We start from the raw sequence: 18,087 nt of genomic DNA on the forward strand, positions 1-18,087 counted from the left end.
CATCATTTTTCAGGTACTGTCCACCTGAACATTAAACACCTTGAATCTGGTGCACTATTAAATCTGCATGGAAGGAAAGCAGTTAAAATATCAGGGTGGGTTCTAGCCTTGACCAAAACTCTCCAGAAGGCACAATGTTACATGATTATCACATTTTTGAAGAATAATAATTTCAGTCTCAAGGACACTACATTTCTGTAGTTCGCCGAGATGTAATGAAGGAACGCAGACTCCGGGAGTGTATGATCTTTGACTCATGCATAAAGCACAAAGATGTAGTCAACTATAAATAGTATGGAGGAGTAATGCAACCATTACTGTATTTTGCTACAATTGCACTGCTATTCTGCAAGATGGACGTGAAATCCAGGTCTATCCTTCATCAGCAGAATTAAAACCAAATTGGCCTACACACAGAAATCCATAAATAAAATGGTTTGTGTTGAAGATGCTCTTATCCTATATTTAAGCCTAATCCATCACCCACTAATGGCAACAGAAATCTTCCTACCAACTCAATTAAATGTCGGACTGCACTATTTATGCTACCTCTGATGTCAGGAAAAGATTTTTCCTTTCAACAGGTAAGAGAATCTCTTACTTACTGTTCAATTATTTTGTGTATGTATTTTTTAAAGCTTCTTCACGAGGGGCATAACTGTTTTGTAAATGCCAGTATGAACACAGCCTGGACAAGAGATTGTAAACATTCACAAAAGACTCCAAAACCCAAGTAATTGTTACTTGTCAGAATTCACACATCCAATGGGGATCCAATTTTACCATGGAAGAATTAAACTAAAACTTTTGAGCAGGCTGTTCAGATTTGGTACAAGGGGTTTGGGACAACTCTAACACCATTGGTCTCTCAGGTTGGAGTTTGACAAGGACCCGGCCTGGCACTACAACAGAATGCAAACCTGTAATGTCCTCTTCATCTATTTGCTCTTTCTCACCTTCTCCCCTCTCTTGTGCCAGTGTTTGCGCAGCAAGTGCACAACAAAATGGTTTGAAGACCTGATCTCACTGAAAAATAATTGCAGGCTAACACCTGGCTGTCAGCTGGGTCAGTTTTCTCAGTGCTTCACAATCTGGCACAAACAGTCACAGAGAGGCACTACCAGCTCAAATGCGTACTGTAGTGTAACTCTGGAAACCCAAGACCAAATAGGGATGAATGACTTAGGCTGGATTGGTTTTTAGCCTACTGTCTTCAAAAAAACTGTTCAGATGCCAACTTCTATTTAACATTCACAGAGAAGGTAAGACTGAATTGCACCTTACCAGACAGGCCTAATGGTTTATATAATCTCACATTCTATTTCAACCAAAAATGATCATTTCAGACAAAGACAAAAATCTCATCACAGACTACTAAGCGAACAGGCAGGCTATAAGTATTTTTTCTAACCAGACCACACTTACATGGGGTTTTTTTACTGTGTCTCCTTAAGAATTGGGCTTTATCACCACCAATAACATTAATGCTAGAAAATTTGAAGTATTTATTTTATCAATTCCCCCTAAATGCTTTGGCTCGATCATGTGCTATAAGTGACTATTTCCTAGCATAAATAAGGATTGGGGGAGGAGGCAAAATTCTAATTTTGGGAGAGAAAAATACATAAAATTTGTATTTGCCACACACTCGCTTACTGTTCTCACAACCTTCCCCCTACTGATTTACAGACACTTTACATTTTTTCACGTCTGTTACAGCATTTCTGAAAAAAGCAACGCGGTATGGAAACACAGGCCATTGCTGTAGCAGCACCCCCGATCCCCTCAGGGCCCAGTTTAACAGCTTTCCCTTTTAGCAGCGAGGCCGGCCGATGGGATCGCCGGGTCCCCCCTCTCCTGTCCCACACCTGTTCTTCAGGGCTGTTAACGCATTAAAACAAAATATTCACCTGTCAGAAAAACTCTTACAAACGCCCCCCGCTCCAACTGTGCTACGCTACAGCGCTGCGAGGACAAGGCGGGCCGTAACCCCCTTCCCGCCCTCCGCGGCGCGGACCAGCGCACTGGGAGCGGCGGGGTAGGGGGGGGGATCGAGATGTTCTCCGGCCGTACCACTGCGTGCCCCCGGCGGGGGGGGGGTGAGGCGACTGCTTCTCGCCTCGGTACCGTCCGGCTCCTTAAGGCCACGCAGAGACGCAGCCCAGAGAAACATCCCCGCGCTAAAACGCCGCTCCCTCCTCCAGTACCTGGGCAATTTTCCCCGGCCACCCTCTTTTTCCTCCCCTGTGCGCCAAGTGGTACGAGCCGCCGCGGGTGAGGCCGTTGGGACAAACCAACAGCAGGAGGGGGGGGGGGCGAGAGCGGAGCGGGCGCGCGCGCGGCGGAGAGTGATGAGAGGCGGCGAGGCGGGAGGGCGAGACCGGGACGGGGCTGACAGCGGCCGCATCATCGGCGAGCGACGCGAGCAGGGCGGCCGCCGCGGGAGATTGAAGTGCCTGCGCCGCCGCTGGGGCAGCTGCGAGGCGAGGAGGGGGCGGCGCCGCTGCTGCCGCCACTGCAGCTGTTGCTCGGGAGGAGGAGAGGAGGAGGAGGGGGCCGCCCGCCCCTCCGTCGGTAGGTGCCAGGCAACGCTGCTGCGGGGGGCGGTGCGGACCCCGCCGCCGCCGCGGCCCCTTGGGGCGGGGAGCCCGGCCCCGCACGCCCGGTGGCGGCTGGTGTGGCCGCGCAGGGAGGGCCCGCTTGGACCTGCTCCTGCTCCGAGAAGCCGCTGGGCTGCAGGCCGAGGGGCCGCCCCTGCCGGGTGCCGGTCCCCGGCCTGTGCCGGGCCGCCCTTGCCGGGCTGGCGGGCCGGGGGCGGCCGCTGGCGAGCGGCGCTGCCCGGTGCGGGAAGGGGCGGGCGCGGGGCGGGCGGGGGCCGGTCTCCTCCGGCAGTGCAGGTCGCTGAGGGGAGGCAGCCCCCCGCCCCGGGCTGGCCAGGTGTTGGCACAGGCAGGCCGTGGGCTGAATCACGAAACTAATCCTCCTTTAACAACAGAGTTGGGTTGTTTGTTGGGTTTGTGGGGTTTTTTTTGCGTTTTTTTGTTTTTTTCTTTTTCTGTTCTTTGTGGTTTATTTTTCATTTCTTTTTTTTTTTTTTAGCTTGAGTCAGCTTCCTGAGCTGGGTCAGTATTTGGGCAGCAGAAGTGCTTGTGTGGGCGATAGAGGTTGGTGTGGAGGAGGAACTAATGGCTGGAGCTGCTGCTTGTGGTAGAAGTGCTGGCTGAAAGTGTTAATAAAGCTCCTTGCTGATTAGAACGCTTGTAGTAACTCTTGAGGTATAATTTGGCCATTCTTATCTTGATGGAGCATTTGTTTTAACATTGAGATGCTTCAGGTGTCTTTTGGTGGTTGCGTTTCTCCTTAAGCCTTAGAAACTCTGTGCACAGCCTATATTTCTTCAGTGAGAACATCACCTCTTCAGAAATACTTGCGTAGGGGTACTTGTGGGGAAAAAAAAATAATCTGTGGCTCACCATTGCTTGATTGACTTCTGGAATCAATTGTAAAAAGAACAGGCTTTTAGGAATCTGACAACTGTATGAGTTTAATTCTTTAAATTTCTCAGTGTATTCACTTACCAGAACTATGTTTACGTTCTGTCACGTACTGGATGCCTTTGTGTATAGGCATTCTTGAGTCTTAACAGATGGATTTGTCCTTCCTGTAACCGGCCTCTAGAATCACAGTGGCAAAAGGCTCAAATGTGACAGAAGACAAATCTGTGAACATGTTGTAGAAGATAGTTCTGTCTCTAGCCATGACAAATAGGGTGAGGAAAAATGGAATATTCCTAAGAAACTCTTGTAATGACATGAGTTTGATAGGTCTCAAGAGCATAGTGCCAAATCACTTCTGTCTACAGAAGCACCTCTCACATGCGGGACTCTGCTAGTCTGAGTTTCTTCAGCGAATATGGTAGCTGAGTCAGTGGCAGCAACTGTTTATAGTTCAGCCTTGTTAGATGACTTTTTCCATCTTCTGGTGAGAAGTTTGAGCTTTCCCTCTAGCCCCTTGTGTTCCTTGTCTCAATCATCTTTACGCTGCCTAACCACCTCTCCAGTGTTTTGGAGGTTCAGGTGCTGTTAGGATTTCACTTTCACTTCTGTTTCTCTTCTTGTTTTGTTGGGAATTTGCTCTTGTTTGCAGTAGACCCAGCTCCTTTCTGAAAGCTGGCCTGTTAGGAAAAAGGGGTTTGATGCTGCTTGTATGGAGCACTAGCCTCAGCCTGGCTTGTAACTTCTGCTTGTTCAGTCAGTTATTATATACAGAGCTCAGCTCAAGTCACCGCCCTCCCTGGTCATATTACTGTTGGTTGAAAGTAAAAATCAGGGGGTTTGTTCCTTCTGTCTTCACCTCTCTTTTCTTGCATCTACATTTGTTCATTTAAGCTAAGTAGTAACTGGTAGCATTTTATTTATCGCTAGTTATACTGAAAGTGTTGTAGTTTTTGCTCCAAGTTGCATAGCCACAGTAAAAAAAAAAAAAAAAAGCCTTACAAGTTTGGGAAGCTGCCTTCCTTGTCACGCTTTTTGCACCAAAATCTTCTAAAGCCCATTTACGATGCCAAGCAAAACTTAGTCATGCAATTGTATTAAAAATGCTTGCTGCTTCTTACCACTAAAGGTGGTATATGGAAAAAGCAGTGTATTGAAAGTATTGAATGGCTATGGCTTTTTGAAAATCCCTTTTACTCTCCCAGTTTTATTTCCGTCTTCCTTCCTGCAAGTGGATAAACTAAAAAAATAATTTCACCACCTAATCTGTTGGGAAGGCGGGAATCAAAACCAAACTTAAATCCACAAAGTCCAGGTATCTGTGGATTGGGTCTCAGGCATCCCGGTATTAGTTCTAAAACTAAAAAGCTCTTGCGGAGCGAAGCGGGGCTGCCGGGGTGCGGGGCTCGCAGCCGAGCCCCGGGAGCGGGGTGGCCCCCACCGGGGTCCCGGCTCCCGCCTCTCCCTTCTCCGGGACTACCGCTCCCAGCAGCGCCCGGGCTGAAAGTGAAAGTAAATGCCAGGTTTCGTGTGTTGTTTGGTGGTTTTTTTCGGTGTGTGTGTTTTTTTTTTTTTTTTCCTCCCCCCCCCTCCTCTCCCCGGCGGCGGTAGCACATGTCCTTTCTCTTTTGTTTTCCGCCTGGCAGGCCGGCTGCGCGCTCGGGCTGCGGGAGTCGCCGGGAACCGCCGCCCCGAGGGAGAAGCGGGATCGGGCCCCCGCCTGAGCGGCGTCCAGGAGCTGCTGCCCGGCCCTCCAGAGAAGCCTAGAAGCGACGCTTTTTCACGGAGCTGCAAGTCCAGACTGCGGAGTAAAACTTTGCGGATCCGCTGCGCGATTCCCACATGCAAGTTGATAACGTGAGCCCGGCTGCTTTTCTTACTGCTGCTGCTACCTCGAGTGCAGGGGGGGGCAGCGCTGTTTTCCCCCACCTGCTGCTGTTTCCTTGGCCTGGCCCTAGAGCTGCTGGCTGGGTTTACCTGGCCATGTGGGGCTAGGAGAGGTGCAGCGAGTCTCCACGGCGTGAAGTGGTAACATGGAGGCAGCGTGCAGACCCGACGGCGGGGAGCAGAGTCATCAAGGCAGCGGCATGGACGCCCCTGGGGACGCTTCTATGGACTGCTACTTGCGATCTCAGGGCTTGTACAGAAAGAGAGTTGCAAAGGATGGATCTTGTCTTTTCAGGGCTGTGGCCGAGCAGGTAACTGCTTATGTAAACAGAGCTACTTTCTCATGAAAGCATGGGAAGTGGATCTTATTAGCAGGGGATAATTAGTGTTGAAATGCAAACAAGTATAGGTTAAGGTTACACAGTCATGTGCCGGGAAAAAACCCCATTATTTTGAACATAGTCTTGCGAGGTGAGTGAAGTTCTGTGTGTACGGCCGCCTTCTGTCATCGAGAAATTGTTACCTGTTTTGACCTTCCAGTGCTGCCTTGGAGCTTTCTTCAGTGTAAGATTTCAACGTTTGGGGACAGTGGCTTTGTATGGGACAATTTGGGGAACGGAATTTAGTAGAAAGAGCTGAAAAGCCTCGTTCTAGTTTTGTGAATTAGTTTACTATAAAATTAGAGCAAGTGAGTAATTTATTTTCAGTTCTTCCTGTTGAATTCCCCTCCCCCATTTCAGTGTTACTGGTAAAGGAAAAAAGTGACAGCGTCATCTTGTCTTAAATACAAACAAACAGCAGTGGGAGCTCTGGTGCTTCCGATTGTGGGAGCCCAGATTCCTGTGCTAATTATACGTGGTTTGTTCGTTTTTTAAGTTACTTTCTCCACTGAATTTATAAGTTCAGGCAAGCAAACGTTATTGATCTGAAGTGACCAGTTATTTCAAAGGAATAATCAGTAAACTTACATTGATATTCTGATGTTTTTAGTATATATAGAAGGTTTCTCCCACATTCAAGCCTATGTAGAACTTTTTTCAACTGTTACTTAAATTTTTAACATCCCATTCGTGTTTCATTGAAGGGAAGGTCTCGAATTCAGAGTTAGTGGGTGTTTATCCAGAAATGTGGCCTAATCTCTGTAGTTTTCATGCAGGAAAAACTGAACTAATCTGAACTTGGAAGTGTTTTAAATTGAGGGTTGTGTGTAAGGTTTGCAAGAGAGGCTGCAGTTTAAGTTGACTGGAACCTCCCTATGTTGTAGTGAGGATGCAGGCGAAGTCATGTTAGAAAGAGCTCTGAACCTGTGATGAAAATTATATTTTTCCAGTAGATATTCCAGATCTGAATTTCTGGCTTCCAGATCAATGTTTGGGCAACAGGCCTATACCACTTAAAGTCAAGAGAAAGTAGACCTGCACTCTCTTATATCTGGTTTGATTTCATTTGGATCAGTGCATGTTGGTAGTTGATTTCCTCATCCACTGCTGTGGTAACTTACTTCTTCAATTAATTGAAGTCTTTACAAAGGAGTCAGTTAAAGAATGACAACAATTGCTATTAATTTAGCTTAATAAATCCTCATAAAAATGAATGTTTCAATTTAGTAAATCTGTGGATTCTGCAGTTACTCAGTTTTTGATAAAAGTTGAGGTTTCACCTGCATAAAATTGTTGTTACTGAATGGATGCACATTTGTAATAGTCTTAAAAATAAAACTAGAGTATTTCCAAGCCTGTATTTAGACAAGTCATTCATTATTTGTGACCTGTCATCAAAACTCCTAAGAGCCAGTGTCACTTTCTTTTCTTTCTCCCTTTATAGGTGTTACACTCTCAGTCTCGGCATATTGATGTTAGGATGGCTTGTGTAGACTATCTTCGGAAAAATAGGGAGAAATTTGAAGCAGTAAGTATTTTTGTTTTCTTTGTGAGCATTTAAAAGAAAGTTACTCTGTTCCTTCCACTTTTCTAAGATACATTCTGCTGTTTGTGACAGTATTCATCGTAGCTATATACTAGTTGTTGCTTTTTAAAAGGGAGTGCACTTTAAATTAATTGGCACGTGTGTGGTAGTAACTTACTTTCATAAGCTTGGAGAAGGACATATGTACTGCTTGGACTGGAGGGATGTGGGGTGGGAAGAGAGGGAAGGGGTTTTAATGCTCGTTAAGAAACAAACTTTCTTAAACTTTCATAGTCTATAGTGGAGCAACCAAAATCTGGATTTCATTTTACTGTAATGCCAATTTTAATAACAGTCATAAAATGTTCTTATTGTGCTACTTAATTGCTTTTACAATATATAAGGGATTTGACTAATGAGGTTAGTAAAATTGTTTCAGGGTCTACAACTTACTATGCAATGCCACTGTGGTTTCTTTTTCTGACACCTGTAACGAAGTTTTCCCATCAACTATGGACATAAAATATTTTGATACTGATCTATATTTGGCCAGCATTGTCAGTGTTAAGGTTATAAAAATCCATTTTCTTTTCTTCCTTTTAAAAGAACAATAATAAGTAATGTTGCTTCTGCTCGGGTTTGTATGTATTCTAGAGTATATGCTATTTAACTAATTTTGAGGATAGGCAAAATAGGAGTATGTGTAAGCATTTGTTACTAAAGGATTATTACTCAGCACTCTTCTTCTGTTCTAAATTTACCTGGATCAGAATTAAAAAGGCTGTTTTAGATGCACACTGGTATAGGGAAGAGAAGGAAAGCAGGAATAAGAGTGTGTGTATTTGCTGTAGTTTCTGACAAAGTGCCCTATGCTCAAATGTGACTGATCACTGTTAATGTGGGAGTTGTCAGGAATGAATGACATAAAATACAGTGATTTTTTTCTGGCAGGATGCAGCTCTGGCTTCACTATTTCTGCTTGCCAGGACTCTTTGTTTGTTTCCAGACCATCTGAGGACTTACCAAGTCTTAGAGCTCTGTCCCTTCTTACTTTATTTTTTCATTGTTGACTCTTTAATCCCTTTCTTTCCAGAATTACCCCGCTCACCTCAGTATCTGCCTCTGTACTTCTGTTTTCTTGTTGTATTGTGTAGCTTTTGGAAATACCTTGACCTTTCTTGACTCTAAATATGTGCTGTTTCCCCTCCCTAGTTCTGCATCTTCTCAGCTGGGTAACTTCTTTGTCAACCCTGGCAAGTCTTGATCTCTCTCCTCCAAACTCCCAGTCTCACTGATCTTTTTTTTTTTTTTTCCCTCAGACTGGTCCAAGTGATATTGACCTATCATCTATCCATCTTTACTGTCCTTCCAAAAAATCTTTTAAAAAAATTTGTAATTTTTCCATATAGGTGTTTCATGATTGAGGTGTTTTGTATGTGTTCTCATTTCCTAGTGTTCCTACTCCCTCAGGTACTTCAGTTCTGCTGATCTCCTTTGCTCCCCATCTCTTGCTATACTTTGTATTTTCCACCTGGAATATAGCGTTGTTAACTTCTCTTTCTAAAAAACCCAAAACAAATGCACTGCAAACAACAGATATCTCTATCCATAATCTCTTAATTCAACTATTTACTCATCTGTCATCTTTGGAGTTACGCTCTATTGACATATACTGGTGGCACTCACTGAAGTTCCTCTTTCTCTTGTCATTTGTAACCATTTTAGCTTGGATTTTTGTCTCTTTCATTCCACTGATACTGCTGTCACCACAGTTTCAGGTGACTTTAACCACCATCTTCCATTTTCATCCTCATCCTTTCTTGAAGTTTTATCTTTGATTGCTGTAGTCTTATATTCATTCTCATTTTAAACTCTTCAGTTCTCTATGAGAACTTTCTGGTGGCCCTCCTTTCTTCCTCTGTGCGTTACCTTTAGGTTGTTTAATTTGGACACACAAAACAACTGCTGTCCATGATCTAATACAACAAAGTAAATGTCTATTTACTAATACACCTTTTAACTACATACCCGATGCCTTTTGTCTAAATCGAAAATTTTGGACAGACTGATTTTTTTTTTTTTTTTTTTTCCCATGAATGACACTGTCCAGCCAGCTTCAGAAAGGCTAAAGCAGAATTTTTAATCTCAGTACTCTGCTCGGTTTCTCTTATGACACTGTTTCTTAATCACTATGGGTGATAAGAGGCCATCCAGCTTGTACCTTAACTTGGAATTACTTCTTTGGTTGGACTGCTGTGGATCTTCATTTTAACTAAATCAAGCAGTTTGTGTCTAAGTAGCTATTTTAAAATTTTGAAAAAGAAGCTATTTAAATAGCTGCTCTGTTGGCCAGCATGGCTGTAACACTTTGAAGTTACTATGTCTCAGTTACTGCAGCATCTTTTTCCAGCTTTGACAAATGTGAATTTAGTGTCTTCATGTGTTAAGGAGTGTGGCTGAAAGATTGCTTTCTTAGCCTGGCGCTTGCAGTGTAGCCCAACTGTTTGCATCCTTTCACTGAAAATAAAAGCAGTTTGTTTGAAGCGATACAGAGGAGAGAGAAAAGTGCTTCATGATTTGCCTATACTGTATCTTATCACTACTTGGATACTACAGAAATGTGACTCCCATGTCTGATTGTCCATTGATGCCTTTTTCTTTTAACGAGATACTTGATAAGCCTACCCATGCTCTCTTCAGTGATGCTGTGCATGCCAGGGATGAATTAATTGCCCATAAACATGTACTTGACAGCATCTTTGCTTTCTTTCAGATTTCCTATTTGGCTGCTGGATTTCTCTTTGGGTTTTTTGTTTTGTTTTGGATTGTGTAATGACTCCGAAAGCTGTTCATGTGGTTATTTTCTGGAATGCAGACCTGTATGTTTGACTGGTTATTTGCTTACCTCTACATCACTTTATACTTAGATTGTAAGCTCTTTGAGGGCAGGATAGGCTTAAATTTCCAATGGTACATTCATTCCCATTGGTACAATGGGTCACAGACTGGGGATTCCATGTGCTATGCTAATAAAAAATAACTAATTATTACTTTTTTTAATACAGTTCATAGAGGGGCCATTTGAAGAGTATTTAAAATGTTTGGAAAATCCACAGGTATGTTAAACTTTATTTGTAATAGAAAGTAGTACTTCTGTTGAAGTTGATGGGTAATTGAATTTTTTCTCACGTGTTTTTGACTGAGCTTAAGAGGTTTTTGGGTTACACGAATATATACTCTTATGCATGTCCTCTATTGTAAAATGATATGTGGATTTTTTTGTGTGTCTTGATGTAAACATGTTACTCAAAATTGTATCCAAACGTTTCTAGCCTCTGCAAATGCCAAGAAGCAGCATGGCTAGCTCTTTCTTGAAGACAGCCTTGAATAAAGGCCTAAAGGTTTAGGCGATGAAAAGAGAGTTAGTCATGTAAGGGATGTTATGAACAATAGCCACGGATTCTTACGAAGATAATAATTTGAAGCAGAATTATTATTCCCCTCCCTCGCCAATTTAATTTCAGTATTTTTGTTAGGGAGTTAACAATTCATGTAAGCGTAAGGGGGCGGGGAGGACTATCTAGTACAACATTGCAAAATCTGTTAATTTTTTAAAGTGCTTGTACATAAATTTTATTAAAATTTCCTCTTCTAGAAAGCAGAGCATGTAATTTTTGATGTTTTGTAGGGTTTTTTGGTTGTTGTTTCTTTGGATTTTTTGTTTGTTTGTTTGTGTTTTCCCCCTGCCATGCTTACAGCATCCCCAGTTAAGAGTGGCTAACCAGATGGTTCTTTATTTCAGTTTCCAAAATAAATGGTGGAAGGAGGAAAAGAAGTGGGTGTTAGCCTATTCTGCTTCTGTACTGCTTTGTTTATTTCAGGATTTTTAATTGCAAAGCTTTGTAAGTCAGTTCCTGAGGTTATATGCTATGCTAAACGGTAAATCATGCTGTTTTCCAGTGGAACATACTCTGCATTGAATGACACTAATGTGAATGGTTTACAGCACTGCAATGTGTGTACAGAAAATGTCTTTTTCATAATGTCTACTAACTTTTAAAAAATCTTTTTGAAAAACAGAACATACAGCAGCTTCTTTACATGATCAGAGAAATTAATGTTGTTCTGAATATGAAATATATATAAAAAAAAAAACCCGAAGAAAAACCCCTCTACAAATTGCTGCCCCAAACTTCACTTCAGTCATTTTTAATTTAGTAAGAATTTAAAAAAGGAAAAAAGTTAATAAAGAAATAATGAGAAAATCTAGTCACATCATGCTGGAGCACAGTACAGCAGTTAGACTGGGAATGGAAGAAAAATCTTGCTTTTCTATGATTTGAGTCTGGGTTATGGTGTTGCTGATGATTTACTGTTTAACAGCTTTAAAGGACAGATTTTTGGTCTTAGGTATCAATATACAGCTGCTTGCATGAGAAATGTAACTATTGCAGGTTCATTTTGGCTGTTTGGTAGTGCTGTCTACTTTGTTGGAGCACTTGACAAAACTGTATCGAGCCACTTGTACAGAAATTATCTGTGTTTTAGGCGTGAGAGTTAAGTCTCAAGGTTCTTTTTCTGGTTTGACTGTAGCTAAAGGTCTGCCTTCAAAGCATGACAGTTTTGAAGGTAAAGGGTAACATTTGTAAAAGCACTTGGTAAATCTAATGCCTGCGCTTTTCAAAAACCACTTTTGAAAAGCTAGACTGCTGGTTGGTTGAACAAAAGAAAAAGAAAACCTCACCACTGTATCACCTTTCAAAATCATACTTTTTAATGACAGATCTGCATTTATGTGATTGTTTTAAGTTACCTCAGTTTTCATACAAATCCATTTCTACTTTTGTAAGAAATTCCTCTAGCTTGTACCCCTTAACCACCTTACTGGAGTAGTTACTGTTATTTCAAAAAAACCCTTCAAATACAGTCAAAGTGTCTTGGCTGAATTTTGGACTCGGTGTTAATATATTTTTGACAATGATATCTTGCATCTCTTGATCTACACAGGAGGAAGTGTAATAACTGTGTGTATTTGAACTTAATTTTCTTTTGTTTTTTCAATACAGGAATGGGTTGGACAAGTAGAAATAAGTGCCCTTTCTCTTATGTACAAGTAAGAAAACCTTTAAGTATGTTTAATTGAGTTCAGTTCAGTTGTTTTGTTGGTGAATCAGTTGGAATAGCAAAGATGGAATTGTGTGTTATACTGTAGTTCTCCAGAAAATTACAAATATGCTTTGAAAATGGCAGCTGTCAAGGTATTATATAAAAATATTGCAAATCCCCAATCAAATGTCTTTTTCAAAGCTCATTTTCTAATGTCATGCATCTCATCTGCACAACTGATTGTGGATAGTGTCATACAATTTGTATTTTGTTAATTTTCACATCTTTTAATTTTTTGTTAAAATCCCTTTTCTTCCTATTTCTCACCAAGGCTTTAATACTAAGCCTGTTGCTAGACTGGGGGCTGTACCATTTTTTTCATTATCTCTGTACAAATGCTTTGATGTAGCTTGGAGTACTGTAGGCTGCATGCTAGAAAGCCATTCTCACATCTCCCCTGGTATGAAGTTGTATGTACCGATGTAAGGCTACCTGGTGTACTGCTGTAGCTTACTGTATTTTTTGTATAAACTTTCCTTTTTGCACTCCATCAGCATGGATGAAATAAAGAGTTTGTCAGGGGCCATAGCCTGAGCTATGCTTAAGAAATGTTTTGGTATTTATATGAAGATAAACACTCCTCTTGGTGGTGTACAGTTTTGCTGATGTATTTTAATTAAATGTAATCCTATATATTAATCTTTCTTCACAAAGTAGTATGAAACAATATGCTTGATATTTATAACTGCTTTCTAATGACTGTGCAAGGGCATGAGCAATGTACAGCATCTTTCTGCTGTTTGTGAACTAGTTAAATTCAGTATTTCAAAATGCTTACTGTAAATTAATGATTTCCTTTGTACTTGGACTCTTGATGAGACAGTTGATAAGAGGAAAGAAACAAACTAGTTAAATACTACTTTCAGGTACTTATATGAGTATTAAGTGTCAGAAATTGCATGAAATTCTACCTTTGCATTTTATGTGGTTAGTGGGACAGTTTAGAGTTGCATGTGCTGCATGGGTGGAAGAGGACTGAACTGAAAGTCAAAGTAAGTTTGGCCTCGGAAGCTTAAAGGGAAGGTCTGGTGGTTAGATTGAGCCAGGATGTAGAGGGACATAAGTCAACAAAATTGCATCTTGATTACATTGCAACCAGATGGTTATGATCTTCTGTTTGTTATATTTTTGGCCATGGAAGTGGTTTATTTTGAAGTCATGATACATTGGTATCCAGGACCGCAGTTGATCCATGAATACAGAGGCAAATTCTGGTTGTCGATAGGATTTTTCAATTTCTATGGGAAGTACGATTAGGTTTGTGGCATAGTTGCAATTATATGTAGTATTTCACTGCAGAGTTGAACGTGCAAGAAATATTACAATAACTGTTTTGGGGAGATTGGCTTCTATTAAAAAAGCAATTTAGAGGCTCTGGGAAAGTAGGAATGGTGATGGAGGTAAGGGGAAAGAGTTGCTTCCCTTCATGCGTGCTGGCAGACTCAAGGAAACCAGAAGTATGAATTTCCCATTTGGTGCCAAGTGGAGACGTGAGAGTTTCAGGCTTCTCAAGCATAGGACAGAAATGCAGTATGAAGAGGCTTGTTTTCATTTTCACTCCTCGGATCTGTCGAAAGTATAATTTGGTTATCTAGTAAATCTTCCTTGTCTCCCTGAAGCGGGTGGGTCTCTGAGCTATGAAATGATTTTCCTCTCAGAATTGCTTTTTCTGAGCTGTTGTAGAAAGTTTTGGTATTGTTTTGTTTTTAATCCAAAAACAGCACCTGTGAATATACTTAATCATTTTGCAAGACTGATAAAACTTTTGCTTGTGTGAGCAAAGAAGAAATTGAAGGAAGTGATAGGTGGCTGAGCAAAGAATTCAAAGGGAGGATTAGGGATAAAAAAAGAGAAAATAATTAAATTTAAGGTTATGACAGAGACTGATTATAGCAGAAAAACCCGTAGCAAAGATTGATAGTCTTTCAGTTTTTAGAAAATATGAAATCAAATAGCATGTCAGTATCGGTTCTGGATTTTCCTGTATTTGTCACTTTATACCCAGTTCAGCTTTTTATGCTTTTTAATGTAACAAGCTAAAAAAATAGTTGTAAGTGCAGAATGTAACTTCTAAATTTGCTTAATGGTAGTAGCTCAACTGTTCATTTCTTATATTTAATCTTCTTACACATAATGAGGTACCCTAACTTAGCTTGCAGTGATTAAAAAAATTTCTAAATCTGTTTTGAAAAACTATACTAGACTGATACCTTTGATGATGCGTATCTGTGAGCACTGCAACAGCATGCTATCTGCTGGTTCAGTCCAAGCTTCCTAAAAAGTTTCTGTTACCTCAGTTGAAGAGAAAAGAGGGCCACTTTAGATCTAGCAATTTGAGTTCAATGAATGCAGCGTGATGTTCGACTCCATGAAGCATGGAGTCCTTATCCAAAGAGAAAAGGAAACTGAGCCCTCTGAATGTCTGTCTGTTTTTGGTTTTTTTTGCAGTGTTTCATTCATTTTAAAATGCAAGGAAAGATTTCTTCTTGCTACACATGAAAAAACATGTGGAGGGCATGATTTTTCAGAGGTGCTGGAGGTTTGGTTACAGTATCTGATGCTGAGACAATGCCTGCTGATGGTCGGTTGGGCTTTTGGCACATTCCTTAGCACACTTTGGCAGCTGGGCCATGGTTTGGGAGCAGGAATGTTGTGTGGACCCTTCTGAGCATGAGAACTTAGTTTTGGAGGCAAGAAGAATTTCTGTGCACAGATGGGGGGCTGTGCTGTTAGCTGGCCACTATGTCCAGAAGAGTTCTTGCACGCGTGTAGTCAATCTGCTAGTACAGATTTAGCCTAAGCTGTTGCTCATCTTCTGGAAATTTACCACGGTTTCCTGTCTCTATTCATAAAACCAACCTCCTCTTTGCTCTGGTTGGTTTCCAAATGGCAAAGTGTAGTGAATTCCTCCAGGACTGGTAAGCCATCATCTTTCTAGACACAGCTCCAGAAAGCTCCAGAAAGTCTGGAAATTTGTTTGACTTGTTGGCTTTGTGTATGTTGTGCCAGCACATCTTATTCTAGTATATTCTTTTGTAAAAGTAAGCTTTTTTTCACCAGTGATAGCTGTACTGATCATCTTCAGTATTCTTTTCCACTAGGTCTTTTCTGTAGTTATGTATGTTTCTTGAACTTGACTTGAATATTCCAATTTCTATTGACATAAATCTTTAAATGAAATTTTAACTGCTACTTTTTTCTCAGGAAAGATTTCATAATATACCGGGAACCAAATGCTTCTCCTTCACATGTAACTGAAAATGGCTTTTCTGATAAGGTAAAAAAAATTAAATAAATAATTCCTGGCTACTGTGAAAGGCTGATTTAAGACTACTTCATAAACAGCAAGTAGTTTCATTTGAGTTTTACTATTCAAAGCAATGAAATGTTCTGAGAATTCAATTTTAACAAATTCTTTTGTATGTATTTAAGGTGCTATTCTATTAACACATGTAGCACTTTTTAATAGATGGTCCGTATTTGGGGTGCGGTGTATCTTCCTTGTAAACTGATTTTTACAAAATTTTCTATTACAAGTGCTAACTCGCATAGCTACGTCTGTCTTGAATTCTTTTTGACTTTTGGTCAAATTCTTCTTGGTTTAAAGGACATCTGCGAAACATTTTGATAATTTTATTGATATTTATTGATGCTTTGAGATCATGAGAGATAACAATGCTTTGATACTCTAGGTTTTGTATCTCACTTGATTTTTTTACATGAGCACTACCCTTTCAACTCAATTTAATGTATCTGTGTGGTTTTGTTAATAGGTATTGCTGTGCTTCTCAAATGGAAACCACTATGATATTGTTTATCCCATAGAGTATTCAGAAAAGGCTGCTCTGTGCCAGTGTAAGTATTATGTTGGTTAGTTAAAAGCATGTATTTTTACCAGAAATGTTAAAATGTTCACTATCGGGTTTCAGGAAGAGGCTGCGTATGAAAGTTTATTATAGTCATTCTTTAATTAGAGTTGTCAATGACTGTATGATTTTGGAGAGCGTGACTTCCTGTTGTGTCCTGATTCTTGACAAAGCAGATTATATACCAAGAGGAGATTTACCGACCAATTTGAATCTGGGTGGTCCAATATAACAAATTAGTACATTAACATTTTCTGTTTATCTGTTGCGTTTCTTTGGTCACCATTCTGGTTTTATTTTTGTATTTCAGACTGCTAGCAAATTGATTGTCTATGTTAAAATTATCCTTGCATGTGTAACTTTTCACAGAAATTACGGGGGTTGCACGTGCAAAAAAAAACTGTCTTCATTGGTTGTTTTCTTTACTAGATGGCAGAAATACCCAAAGGTCTTAATCGCCTTTGATGTGTTCTTGTGACAATCCCTGCAAGGATTCTAATTCCTTATGAAATCTGCCTGTGTGCAGAGTTAGAAGGCTAAGGCCAAGTTTGTCCCTTGAGAGACCTGATTTCTAGTAGTTTCATGTATACCCATTAAGCCATAGTAGCTGCAGCTGGTTTTGCTTCTAATGCCTTCACTGTTTCAGTTAGCACATCAAAATGCTTGCTTGCTTTGATTGAAGTAATTTGAAGTGCATCTGTAATGGTGGTATAAAAATCCCATTTACCTTGTAATTGATTTTTCCCTTCCGCTTTCTCTTCCTCTTCCCCAGCTCTGCTGTATGAGTTGCTTTATGAAAAAGTATTTGATACAGATGTAAAGAAAATCATAGCAGAACTTAGTGCTGTTGGTGTGACAGAGGAAAGTAACGGTAGCAGTGAAGTATCAGCGTCAGATTCAGAAGATGACAACTACAGGTAAATGCGATTTAAAAGTTAATGAAAGGTACCTATGGGTGACACATGTTGAAAAGTGTTCTGAATTTCTGATAGGTAATAGAATGTAACGGAGTTGAAAAACTTCACAAATTACTAAGAAAAGAAGCATGAAGAAGTAAACTTCGAACTTGAAATGTGTAATCTTCCCTGTACCTAAGGACAGGGGTTGGATTCCTCTGTTCTTCCTGCAGGCTAGCTTTGGGTCTCTTTACACAATGGAATATTGGCATTGCAACCTGTCCATCTTCCTGTTTAAAATAGCAGAATCCCTTGGGATTGCTGTCAGTGTGCCAGTCTGGCATGGTAAAACTCCATGAGAATTAACTTGGCTCACTCTTGCAAATGAGTAGGGTTACAGGAATCTAATCCAACTTGTGTTGCTTCCACATCTGGGGGCTGAAATGCCTGCTTGAGATGTGGCTAATGGAGAAATACAGATGTAGCTTGCTCCATGTTGTTCCTTGACCTTTGTGAAGTGGTTATAGCTGTGGGTTTGTATTCCTTTTGCTGGACCTGGATGCTCTAGCCAGCTTTGAGATTTTGACCTACTGATTCCTTTTGCACAGTAAGTCTTTCACAGTGCTGTTTTTGCATTTACATGTTGGCAGTTTTTCTTCCGTTTAGTACTGTTCTTAAAACCCTGGCTTGTGTGAGGTTCCATTGAAGCCATGGAGATTACGCTATGCTAGTGGATCGTGTCAGCTCTTCCTGCTGAGCGTCATTAAAGTCCTTTCTGGGGGCTCTGCTGTAGTCTGTATGGCATGTGGCAGAAAAAATTTCTTGAGATGTTGGGGGGTGATTTTTTTTTTTTCTCTCCAAGCTGAAAACAAC

At 40.9% G+C, this 18,087-nt stretch overlaps 1 protein-coding gene across 7 annotated transcripts in view; it reads left to right on the plus strand.

Annotated features, from left to right (window-relative positions):
* Positions 1 to 2,322: 2,322 nt before the first annotated feature.
* Positions 2,323 to 18,087, plus strand: part of OTUD4 (OTU deubiquitinase 4) — a 34,610-nt gene continuing 18,845 nt past the window's right edge. For 6 of the 7 annotated variants that reach the window (XM_056362159.1, XM_056362184.1, XM_056362201.1 and 3 more), the window contains exons 1-8: positions 2,332 to 2,574; positions 5,141 to 5,692; positions 7,206 to 7,289; positions 10,352 to 10,402; positions 12,353 to 12,399; positions 15,657 to 15,729; positions 16,226 to 16,307; positions 17,091 to 17,235. In XM_056362159.1, coding sequence (XP_056218134.1) covers positions 5,528 to 5,692; positions 7,206 to 7,289; positions 10,352 to 10,402; positions 12,353 to 12,399; positions 15,657 to 15,729; positions 16,226 to 16,307; positions 17,091 to 17,235 — 647 coding nt within the window. In that variant the 5' untranslated portion in view covers positions 2,332 to 2,574; positions 5,141 to 5,527. Of the gene's footprint in view, positions 2,575 to 5,140; positions 5,693 to 7,205; positions 7,290 to 10,351; positions 10,403 to 12,352; positions 12,400 to 15,656; positions 15,730 to 16,225; positions 16,308 to 17,090; positions 17,240 to 18,087 lie in introns of those variants that run through there. The other variant, XM_056362211.1, reaches the window with a different exon arrangement.

This window comes from Falco biarmicus, chromosome 1 (assembly GCF_023638135.1).
Source record: "Falco biarmicus isolate bFalBia1 chromosome 1, bFalBia1.pri, whole genome shotgun sequence".
Lineage (NCBI taxonomy): Eukaryota > Metazoa > Chordata > Aves > Falconiformes > Falconidae > Falco > Falco biarmicus.